This window comes from Mchenga conophoros, linkage group LG2, assembly GCF_057382185.1.
Source record: "Mchenga conophoros isolate Kocher_MC1m ecotype Shallow Benthic linkage group LG2, M_conophoros_male_GT1.1, whole genome shotgun sequence".
Taxonomy (NCBI): Eukaryota; Metazoa; Chordata; class Actinopteri; order Cichliformes; family Cichlidae; genus Mchenga; species Mchenga conophoros.
The window spans coordinates 33,197,118-33,209,927 of record NC_140527.1 but is presented as its reverse complement, the minus strand read 5'-3'; the positions used below and the strand labels follow the sequence as shown (position 1 = coordinate 33,209,927).

The 12,810-nt window shown below is 39.0% G+C and overlaps 1 protein-coding gene across 2 annotated transcripts in view; it reads left to right on the top strand.

Annotated features, from left to right (window-relative positions):
- Nucleotides 1–4,918: 4,918 nt before the first annotated feature.
- The window catches only part of pcdh11 (protocadherin 11), a 140,869-nt gene continuing 132,977 nt past the window's right edge, over nt 4,919–12,810 (top strand). For both annotated transcript variants that reach the window (XM_085296338.1, XM_085296349.1), the window contains exons 1-2: nt 4,919–5,626; nt 11,834–12,414. In XM_085296338.1, coding sequence (XP_085152464.1) covers nt 11,875–12,414 — 540 coding nt within the window. In that variant the 5' untranslated portion in view covers nt 4,919–5,626; nt 11,834–11,874. The remainder of the gene's footprint in view (nt 5,627–11,833; nt 12,415–12,810) is intronic.

Sequence of the window (12,810 nt, the reverse complement as noted above, 5' to 3'; positions counted from 1 at the left end):
TTCTTGAGAAAGGGAAAGCTTTCCAGGAAGCAGGAATTATATAGTTTATGCATCCATCTTAAAACGAGAAACATTTTCATACTGATCTGTTAACGTTCTGCAGGTACTGTTGAGCATTTGTAATTGGTGTGTTTATTTTCAGCAAAAAATTGACAGTTGAAAGTGAATAGGTGAAGCATGTTGCGCTACAAATTGATCTAGCACCATACTATGAAAAAAGCAGACGTATGATGTTGAAACAAAGCAGAGGTGCAAAACACTAGGAGTCTTTCATTAATAATGTAAACACAAAGTCATGTCAGTGTATGTTGTCATTAACTGACACACTTCCCACCTGTTCTTTATCATATGATAAGCCCTTTTAGTTAAATCTATTTATAACCTGGAATACAGATCTTATTACCGCCATGTGGTAAATAGGTGGCTCATAAATAATAAATAAGCACGACAAATTTCCTTTTAAAAAGCATTTTTTTTATTTCCAATCCTGTCAGTACCTCTTTGTGAAAATATGGCTATTCTTCTAAACATAACAACATTCTGATAAGAGTACTCTTACTTGTTAGGTTGTCAAAAGCAATTAACAGTTCAGCTGCTGTCAAGGACAAACCTGACATGATACATTCACGGAGAAGTCAGCCTAATCACTACAGTGCTTGTATGCAGTTAGTTTAATGCACAACATTAACTAAGATTTGTATCATCACTCACGCACATAAACACACACACATACATATATTAATTTGCCTGTGGAACATTAGGTGAGGACATGTAAATTGACAATAATGTGGTTCAAAGACTTTAGTCTAATTGGTGCATTCCAACTACATGCCACTCGGCGTTAGACCGACCCCTCATTAGTTTTGAGAGTTTTTTGCTTAATGAATTCGGTCCTATTCTGTTATAACCATGCTTCAAACTTATCTGACAGGATATTAGTGACATGAGTTGCCTCCACAATAGACTTTTCTATTGGTATTAGGCTGACTGTTTGAATCAAACCAAATGCAAGAGTTTTTATAAATAAAATTGTGCTTGCTAATCTCATAAGCACTCTTTTGCTTATATGCATGGGAAATTATTTAGACTTTTGATCATTTATTTTAATTCAGATCTTTTTAACCATCAGTTGATGGGCCAAAATGCATGTTTTAGCTCCAGTTGGGCCCCAGTCACCTGTGCCTAGAGACCATGTGGCAACCACTTTACACAAAGGAAAAAAAATGTATATTCTTCTACAACTGGTTGGTGAGTGGTTGTTGGAGGTGGCTGTGGGAGAAATTGGTTGCAAGTTGTCAAATTTTCTAAAAAACTTTTAAAGAAATGTGGTGTAGACCGGAAATTCACCTTAAATGCAAACTTCATCTTTGCACTTTTCAGAGTTGGTGTTTCATGTAAACCACAGGCAACACCTGAATCTGCTACTAACCAAAGCAGTCTGTTCAGCACCATGTAGCTTTTTGTAACCACTTTCATCACTGCAACTGTCAGCAACCGCCTGCAAAACGTTTGCCAACCAGTCAGAGATTGCACATTTTGCCCTTGTGACTCGTGGTTTCCAGGTTGTTGCCAGCTGGTCTTTAGGTCTGCATGTCAGGGTTCCTCCCTGTTGGAATGCCAGTATGATTTACTGTTGGTGTCTTGCCGCAAACACCCCTAAACTGCAGTGTCTTGTGTGTGTGTGTGTGTGTGTGTGTGTGTGTAGGAAACACACAAGCATACACAGTGCTATATCACTTAGCTTTAAGGGCACAATGCTATTAAAGAAAAATCAGAAAACAAAGAGAAAGGACTTTAATTTAATGGTCAGTGTAAGTAAATTTCCATTTCTTCCTAAATCTCATCACCACTATGATAGCATTTGCAGTCTGAAGCAAATTCTGGAAAGTAAACAAAAATGCAAAGCAAACATAAAGTATGTGGCAAATAAATTATGCTGTTTAAAATGATGATTTTTGCCATCATTCTTTTTGTTACAAAGAGCAAAGGCACAAAGTACAAAAGGCTGAAATGCAAGCAAATTTATTTTCATCTAATGTAGACAGATAATTCAGATTTTGTGTATGAATGCTAATATTCAGAAGTCTCAGGTGGACCCACTGCTTCCTCGTAATATTTTCTTTTTGGTTTTAGCAATAATGTCACAGACATAGTCTTTTTCTATATCTACTGCTCATTCATGCTGCATATTCATGCCCCATGGAACAGTTCAAATATTATTTCTTTCAGAGATTCTTTGTGTCTGTCCTGTGTTTCAACACTTTTAAAATTCTCTCTCGGATGCCAATAAGGTAAAAGCAAATATTGAATTGTCCTCACTTCGTCCACTCCATCTTTCTCAAATCTTTTTCTTTCTCCAGAGATCCTTGAGAAAGTGGGAGAGAAAGACACAGGCAGGAAGAAATGAGGCAATAGCGATAGTTTCAACTCATTGTGGTAAACCTCAGTGGTTCTTGAAAGTTGCCATGGATACAAACCCAGCCTGTATGGATGTGGAAAAAAAATGTTTTGTCAGGATGTATCAAACTCTTCAAAAATATCTTCTGTATTTCTACAGACTACGCTTTAGACATATTTGCACTGCTTTCTTTCTGAGCGACATGCTGTGGGGGTACTTTTTTCCTACCAGAAAATCATACAGTGTTAACAATTTAAGCTCAAATGTGCAAATGCAAAGATTTTGCTTTTGGTTTTTTTTATATATCCATGGCAACTTGTAGAGTGGTGAACAAAGACAATAGCATAGCACGAACTTCATTGCTGTGTCTTTGGACAAGTTATGCTGTTTAAGCTGAAAGGATAATACAAAACCACAGAACAGTATTGAATCAAGTATGGTCGGCAAAACCGCTGTCGTCTCTCAGCACCTCTGAATGTTAACGCACGACGACCTTGCTATTTAGCTCTGCAACCCATTCCTTCACCCATCCCTTTGCCCAGCTGTACCACACTGATAAGGTATATTAGTGAGTGTGCTCCTTCCATTTCTGCTACATGTGAGCATAACAAGTCATGGATTCACTGCAAGTATGATTAAAAGCAATGATGGGTAGAGTGTCAATTTGATCATATCTATAAAAAACAGAAAAGCAAGTTTTGCTATTTGAAAAATGTAAAAAAAAATGTAGTTAAGATTGTAGGAAATGACTGCAAAGTTCTATCTATCTATGTAGATACACACACACACATATATATCTCTGTCTATCTAGATAGCTCTAGATCTAGACAACACTTTAGTTAGTATTTTGTGTTAATACTTGTTTATTACTAGGTATTAAAGTTGCATTCATATTAACATGCACAGTCCACAACTTTCCTGTCACAACACTACCTCTCCTAGTTAAGGAAAGACAAAAAAGATTAGGAAAAAACACATTGGGGTTTGGGTGATTTGACATTACTCTGAACAAAAACCTAACAAAAAAAAACTGTCGAGTGGACATTTAAGATAATCAGCTTTGGTTAAGCTGCTGCAACATTATAACTGAGGATTTCTTTTTGTGCCAAGAATAATCAAGAAGGTTAAACAGAAATATGAACCAGTATCAAATAAGTTTTACACCCATGGCTGTATTTCATGTTGAATTATATTACTTTGGGGATTCATCTTATAAAATTTGACATGAGGAATTATGTGCCTTCTGACAGATAATATTGCTTTTTGCCGTTCAGATACTGCAAATGCGTTCTTCAGAAATCCTCAGAGACAGTTAAATTAAGAAAACACATTGTGTATTATACAGTGTTTTCTCAATAGGAAGAAAATAAATCACCCCTCGTTTCATAGTAAATTAAGAAAAAACAGCAGCCTGTGGTTTTTTTATCCGCTGCTAAAAACAAGTATTATTTGGTCTAAACTTACAGTGGAATCATCTGGTGAAGTCCCTGTCTTCGCGGATGAAGAGCACAACATGGAATCCTTTGAAAGGAAACAGTGAACAGGTGAGGGAAAAGCACATAAAATCATGCCAGAGGCTAAACTTGTTAAAATGCAACAGCCATTTGTTGTATGAGGTGATGTCAGAGGGACAAAGGTAATTGGCAGTAACATGATGTTGGTCATGATGATTTGACCCTCTGCAACCATAACCCTTTTTGACCCCTGTAAAAGAATCTGTTAGAATCTACTGGAAGCTATTTAGGGACAGAAAACTCATTCATCTCACCACAGCAGGAAAGTAGTAGCTTGACAGTATGTGATTAGTAATTGGTAACATTAAACTGATCCCCATCTGACAATGAGACTTGAACCTGCAACTGTATTTGCTGATATTTTGGTTCTAAAGTTAAAGAAATGGCATCGCTTTGCTAATACCAAATAAATGCTCTGTATTGTTTAAATGAGGTATACTTTTAGACAAGGCATTGGCATTTTTTAACTTTGTTCATTGTCATCTTGTTATTTCTTACATCTCAAGCATTCAAGCTATTCATGCTACTAAGATGGTCTGTAATACTCATAGCCCATAGTAATTATTTCTGTATTTATAAATACAAGTTGTGAAAAATGTAAGAAAATTCATAACCCTACTTTTCATCCCGGAGTATGTCTCAGCTTTTATATGCTGACATCTCAGGAATGTCTGAAAAGAATTCAAATCTCAGATCATTACACAAACGTGCCATTGTTACAGTAGTCCCTCACTGAAGGCTTTGTATAAACGCGAACAGTGCCCCCCTCTTGCTTTCAGGTAGATTCCTGGAGCACTCTGTCTACAGCAAACAGCAGAGGCATCTGTGGTCCACGTATACCCCAACATCCACCTACTGTACATCTCAGTGCGAACATCTCTCCAGCGCAGTGCGGCTTTAAGAGAACCGGGGCTCTTAAATCTGAACTTGGCTCCTCCTACCTCCATGATGTCAGTCGGAGGGAGAGCGAGAGGGAGAGAGGTGAGCAGCATTGAGGAACTGAGTTCATACAATACTACTGAGACATCTACAGCTTAGCAGACAGATACGGTGAACCGCCTATCCCGGCTCCTGTAAGTGATGCTGCACTGAGGCACACTTTGATCCAACTCCACTGGGGGGGCGATGCGCTCTATGCATCCCGCATTTAAGAGTTTTTTTGGGGGAGAGCGCGTACAGCCTTGAATCAGTCAAAACAAGTGGTTATAACATTAAAATAGGTTTAAGCTTTCACTTCTTCATCAGAAGTCTCTCTCTGTTTTTTTCGCCCTCTTGGATTTAAGTTTGATGTGCGGTTTAAGAGGCTTTTAACGCACACACGTGCAAGTTTGCTGCCAGCTGGCGAAAATAGGAATTTCAAGGCAAATTAGGCTAGAGAGACAAAGTTTATGTAAAACAAGCGTGGATCACTGCGTATCTCCGCCTGTGGGATTGTGAGCCCAATACATCCGAAGAGGAATTACAGCGTCCTTTAAGTTGATCGCTGTGCATGCCCTTTTTCTCTTGCACGGGAGGACCACATTTTTTTAGCACATGGATAAGTTTTTGTAGTGGATAACATTTTTTCTACGCTTCTTTCCGATTTTGATGAGGATCCTTTCTGCCCGTTTCCCCCACTTCACATTAATTCATGGCACTTCTTTTTTGTGAATCAGTGATGTCTCTGCGCGACGGTACTCACGGTTGATTTTTTTCATCGTATTCGAACGGAAAGGTAAGCTTCGCTCTTATTTACTACTTTACTGTTAAAAACAAAATGCATTTTACTTTAGCGCTCTCTGAATGTAGGCGCATATGACCGCTCTATCCTGTGTGCGTATTTGGAGAGCTCCATAACCTAATTTATTTACTCTGTACGTACTGAAATTTCGGTAAGGGTGAGGACATGAAGTATATATATATATATATATATATATATATAAAATCAAGGACAACAACATAAACTGGGCGAAATTCGGGGACTGTAAAGCCTAAAAGGTAGTTTGATAGTGTTGCGACAGTGGGTAATTTTGATGCTGAGTAGGTTTTCCTAGAGCTGCTCCAAAGATATAATAGGCGTCCCCGTGAACCGAGTGTAAATACAAATTATCCATTTACACGGTGCATCGTGGAGCATCTAAGCGGAGTTGTCGCACCATGAATGTGTACCGCGTGGCCGGTCACGACTTCGGGCTTTATTTAGTCTTGCTCGTTGCTGATCGCTAGATAGATAGGCCTACTTTCCAAGAGCATCCAACAACAGGGACTTTTCAGCGCAGGTTTCTCAACAGCTTGGCCGCTAAGCTCGGTGCGTGGGTGCGCGGCAACAGCGCGCTCCTGGTCAAGCGGTTTAGCTGTCACAGACCATAACCTCAGGGGCTTTCATCCTGTTCACACTTCTACTCGGGGGGGGGGAAGCAAACACGGAGTGAATTTGTTCGAGGAATAATAGTTCAAATAGTCAATATGAATTCCACTTCTTCCTAGAATTAAACACCACGGTTGGCTTTTGTAGATAATTTGCTATACCTGACCCGCATGCATATTATTATTGTGGCTGTTTTGAGAGGCCTGTTAAACTCAGTATTTCCTGGAGAATAACTTCAAATGGTAATGTGAAGCTCCCGAGATGTGCCAGATATTTTGGCAATATCCTCGGCGGTTTATATTAAAAAGGGAGTCAGTGGATGATGGAAGCAAGGTATATACTTTATTTGCAAAACACAAAAAAAATATTTTATCATTCACATCCACATTTTAAAATCGCCAAACGCAACTGAACCAACTGACTGTAGTCTTTAATATCCTTGCATGACATGCTCCAAATTTGTTTTATGGCTCTTAGAGGTTGAACTACAGCACTACCGAGTGCTGAGTTTTGGGAGTCATTAACTTGCTCAGGGACACACTATGTGTTCTGAAGAGCTAATACAGTAAGTAACTGTGGTGTCAGGGATTCTTACCAGGAATGGTGTCTTTCTGCATTTGCGTTCAAACTCTTTCCACAGTTATAATTAGTTTATATAATACAGTTAATTAAGGATTTCTCCACAATTTAAGTTCATTTTAGTTCCTCTCTTGGGTGACTTTCTGATGACACACTGTAGCAGATAGCAGAAGGTGTCCTTTTCATTCTTCATCAACTATGACTTATTAAATTTGACTACCTTTATAAAATGTATCTTTTCTGAAATGATTTCAGAATCCACAATGGAAAACTTTTGGAACATTTTGGAAGCGTCTTTCCACATCATTAAGAGAGACATTTATATTTTAGCACTTATTCATAATAGTGAATTTTTTCACAAGTTTTTCACAAGTTTTATTATTTTGATAGTTTCTCTGACTATTTAGGATTGAATTTAGGATTAGTCAACCCAGACCCATAAATAAAAATTTAATACGATTTTAAAATGTACTTACAAGTTATATTTAACTTGAGAGATGACGTAAAACTGCACCAATCGAATCGATCACTGATTTAGCTTTTGGATTTCCATGTATGGACTGCCCTCTTGAGGTCCATGATTACAGCACTGATATTTAGCTTGTCATCTTGGAAATAGCGGAGGTCATTTGTTTACCTGTGTAGTAAAAGTCTTCTTATGCTAGTTAATCTAAGTATTAAATTGATTCAGAGGTGAATATGCAGTGGCTCAGTCAGCCAAACAGCATTGCTTGAATCTACTTAAACATTATGCTAGATATTATGAATCAGAACTTTTTTTTATGTAGTAGGTAACCCTCTTTTTTAGTTGAACTTCACTCTACATACATTGCTGGTATTATTTCCATATCGAGGATATTTTTTCTTGCAGTATATTACCTTGCACTATTATATTGTCTAAGCACTACAGCTTAGGCAATATAGACATTGCTGAAGTTTCCCAAGAGAAAACAACTTTTGTTCCACCACCATGTGAAGAGAATTGGTCTAGCGGTGTGCACTAAAAAAGAACTGACTGATCATGACAGAAACCTGGTCTGTCAGACTGTCAGCGATCCTTAAAGCTGTTAAAAGGGAAAATGCTCATGACAATCAAACGTATTCCATCTACCGGTGCCCTCTCTTTAAAATCTCTTTGGATCCACAGGCAATATTGATATACAACTGTGGTAAAAACCTGGCTTTGACAGTTAAAGGACTCCAAATGTCAGAGTAACTACACTGAAAGTTTCCAATAAGGGTATCTTTTAGGGGTGAAGGTAGGAGGTGGCAGTAGATGTATGTCTCTTCTCCCGCTGCTCCCTTCAGCGGTTGCAAACCACAGGAAGACCTGTCCATCACACTGTCGTGGAAAGTGATCTCGGGCCAGCCTGCTCCTCTTCGCTGTGTTTCCCAAGAGGGAGGCTTGAGTTTGCCTACTGGATTCAACCTGCTGTCTGGGGCTCAAAATAGCATTTCAGCAGACTAGTGAAATGTAAGCAAAGGAGACACTCTGACTGACACCTAGAATCCCCCTCCTCTTACTTTTTCCCCATCCAGCATAATTCCTTTCTCACCTAGCTGATCCCTTATGGACAGGTTTTTAAAGAAGTGTGACAAGTGAAAATCACTGCACTTGTTGAAAATCATGGTTCAGAGAAAAGATCCCACATCAAATTAATAGAATACCAGGAGTAAATATGTTCAAGGGCAAGGCGTACCTCTCACTTGTTAAATAGTTAATATTTTAACTTCATTAGTTAAATAGCTACAAATGTGTATTTATCCTGATGTATATGTATATCTGAAATAGAAAAAAAAAACGCATTTGCAACACCCATTAGCGATGCAAGGGTGTCTTGCTTATTACTACATTTGTACTCCTGCATGTACTGAATGAAAAACATACTACACGCCTTCATCCTGCAGCACATTATTGTCACTTACCAGAAAGAGGAGATCTAGATCATGCTTTGATCTTTTCTGTTTTTTTCACTTCAGCGAATCACATCCCATTTAAGGATGTAATTTAAACTTCATTTTGCGTCGTGCGAGCTCAGCCTTACACTGCATGGCGACCATCACAGTAAAGCAATTGCTGCTCACTCTAAGAAAGATGCACACTTCAAAGTAAAGTGTGTCACGGTTACTAATAGGATATATCTCATCGATATTTTGACGTGACAGTACAGCACTGCTAATATTGCACGTGTAGAATGAGTAACCCTCACACAGATCAATGTCATCTCGCTTTTTTTTTCTGTTCAACTGTTCTTTAATGAGTCTCGTGCGACTGCTTTGTGAAATGTGGGAAGTCTGTGTCTACACATTTCATGAATGCCTTGCAATTGTTGGAGATTCAAAACCAGCTTAATTAAATTCTTATTTTTAATCAATTCCCCTTTGTCAGCGGGCAGAAAGCTTCAATAGCTATGAACGCTGTTGCCTTGCCAATTTAGAGGACCCCTGTAGTGCAGTTTAGGTAGTCATACTTTTTCTACAGAATACTGTCTCAAATGGATGGAAATTTTATAAAGTAGGTAATATTATACCTGGATAGCAACAAGTCGGGTATGCGTACAAATTTAAAGTAGAATCTGTAAACTGTTGTGTCGTGGCTGTCATACACATTTGCCATCCTTCGACGCAAATGTGTGTTTGATTTCAAGGCAGCCGCCTTGTGAATACAAATCGATATCTTGTGGATATTCATATAAGGTTAACAAACACTCACTGGGAAAGTTATTAGCTGTTAATTGTGCTGCAATGCAGATGGGTGGTTGTGGCTGTGGGGTGGGGGTATGCTTATAAGACTTTTAAGACTTTACCCTTACATGTTGATTAAAAACAGACCAGTAATATAGTATTCCTGTCCCCCCCCCCCCAAAAAAAAAAAAAAAAATCTAGCAAAGAAGGATGCACTTTTGTAATAAGACTTAACTTCTGCCTATTAATGCATATGTGGCAAAACCTCAGTGGAGACCAGCGCAGCTGTGGGTGACACTACGGAATACAGTCTCTTGAGTAAATCCAAGAACGTTAAATGAATGACCTCATAGAAAATGCTAGCTAGCAAATCACATCACACATAGAGTAACTCACTTAATAACAGGTAAGGGTTCAGGGGGCAACATGTATTTGGTGTCACTGGCCAAACAAATTAATAATAACCGTGTGGTATATTAAATTAAAATGCTCTCACAGAGATCTAGTCTCTACTTCTCTCCTATCCTCTTTCTAGGTTTTCAAACAATAGAAAATTTAGCCTGTGACTGCAGACTTTAGTACGTTAGTAACCTTATTAGACCAAATCAGGCGAGCTGTACAAATTAGTATAGTGAATGGAAAAGCCAAGATAGGAGGTATAACACAGTGGCGTAATGTGATAAGCAGGGATAAACAGGGTTTGAGTTTTTGTAGCATATTGACATATTTTTAGCTTGTAGTATGTGCATATGTCCATGTGCTCAGAACTGAAAGGGGGGAGCTGCAGGAGGGCTGCCATTTTTAAAATCTGGTATTTTTTTTCCCTGCAACCTTTTCTCACTTTCTGCCTACTGCAGCTTTAACCAGTGGAAAGCAGTCAATATTTATGCTACAATATGTGCTGAATTGTAAGGTATTACTAAGTATCGTCTTCCGATGAGCTACCTGGATTTTAGCAATCGAGGATCTTGCGCTTTGGCAAGCTTTTGTACTTGTACAAAAGAAAAATGTATAACAGACTCAAACGAATTGGGACTCTGTGCTTGAAAAGTCATCAGTGAATATTGTTAACTTATGTGAAATCAGCCTCACTGTGTTTTAAACATTTTTGCCTTGCAAACAGCAAACTGTGTGCAGTTTAAATTTAATGCTGGAGATAAAACATTTGCTAGCATGTAATGAAGTTCAGATTAAATTTCTCTAATTTGACTAATGGTGGCTCTCGCAATAAATCATTTCACGTTGTTGTTTCCTTCTACTGCTCTTACTTAAAACAATGCTTTTATCATACTGTGCTAGTTTACGCACACACGGACGTTCATGAAATATTTGAGAGCTCGATTGTTTACATTCCAAACAAATGATAATCTCCATTAATAGCTGCTGTCAAGCGGTACAACTCCAAGTGTCTGTGTGTGTGCATGTGTGTGTGTGTGCGTTCATGCATGGAAGCAACAGTGCTTAAGGCTCATTTCTGCTTTTTCCAAATGAGCCAAAGCCTGCGTGTGGATGCGCTTTATAAGGACACTACTGTAGCATATTGACTTAGACCGACTCATATATGATGGCGGAACAGAAGAACGGTGGTTAGTACTGCCTCAAAGCAAAAGGGCGCCTGCGTGGGTTCTCTCTTTGTACACTGGCTTCCTCCCACAGTCCAGAGACATACAAGTTAGTTAAATTGGTGATTCCAAATTGGCTGTAGGTGTGAATGTGAGCATGAGTGGTTGTCTGTCTGTCTCTCTGTGTTAGCCTGTGATAGATTGGCGACCTGTCCAGCGTGTACTCTGCTTTTGCCCTATGACAGCTGGGCTCCAACCCCCCACAGCAACTCTCAAATGGACAAGCGGTTAGGGAAATGGATGGATATAAATGAAGCTTTTATCCAATTTTTTGGTTCTTCTTTTTTCAGGCAAAGTAGTTTGTTAACAAGTTTTGAAAGAAAACTATTTCATTGTAACACTGAATCTAACTGCTTTCATACTTCTCAATAAAAATATTAAATGGTTCATTACAGCGATGAAATGGATTGATGGAATGCATGAACTACTAGCCTTTACGTGTCCGCTTGCTCAACGGATGTCATCAAAGGTTAATTGTGTAAAACTGCCATTAATTTGCTCTCAAAGACATGGGAAGGATGTTGGCTCATAACTAGTTAGGATGAAGAGGTCAAGTTGAAAACTCTCCATGAGGGAAAATAGTACTAATTACAGCAGAACTTGAATACCGTGTAATTTTCTGCACTGACATTGTGCGTTCTGTCTTTCTCTCTTCTTTTTTTCCCCTCTGGCTCGTCTGTCATGACAGATTTGCTGCAGTGAAAGTGAGGCTCCCATCTACTCTTGAGTATGGACTTAGCAAGTCAGGCTCATGTGCTGGTGGTCTTGCTCACCTGTGTGGTCTTACAATGCCAGGCCCAGGAGAGGGACTACACAGTGAAGGAGGAGCAACCAGAGAACGTCCGAATTGGGAATCTGCGCAAGGACCTGGACCTGAACCTAGACCCCAGCATCAGGCTATCCTCGCCGTTGCAGTTCAAGCCTGTGTATAAAACGGGCGATGTGCCTTTGGTGAGGGTGGAGGCTAACACAGGGGAGATCTTTACCACCAATCACAGAATTGACCGGGAGAAGCTGTGCTCCGGGGTCTTCAATGAGAAACGCTGCTATTACGAGATTGAGGTGGCAGTGTTGCCGGATGAGATCTTCAGATTGGTCAAGATCCGCTTCCTGATTGAGGATGTGAATGACAACGCACCCCTTTTCCAGTCCACTGTAATAAACATCTCCATCCCAGAGAACACAGCCATTAACACACGATACCCGGTGCCCTCAGCATTTGACCCTGATGTTGGGATCAATGGGATCCAACATTATGAACTAGTCAAGGTGAGGATTAAGCCTGTTTCATTATTGATATCTAAAAAGAGAAAAAAAGGAATAAAGTATTTTGTTGTGGTCTTTGAAATCTTATTAATGTTAAAATGGAAAATGAAATAAGGCGGTATTTACTTATACATTAGTGAATTTTCAAAAGATTATTGGAAGTATTGGAAGAATCAAGTTTTTTAAATATCTGGTTCAAAGTGGATTTTGTAATGAGCTTTTTCATTAATGAACCTGAAATGTTTAACAGACCTCCGATGGATCTAATGCTTTTTGTTGGTTCTTCCGATTTCGGATGTTGTATTTGATTCTTTTACGAATTACGATTTTGTTTAAAAATCACTGTGTCTGAGTCCCTAGCACTAATGTATCCCTGTTTTGTTTGATATGTGCTGAACT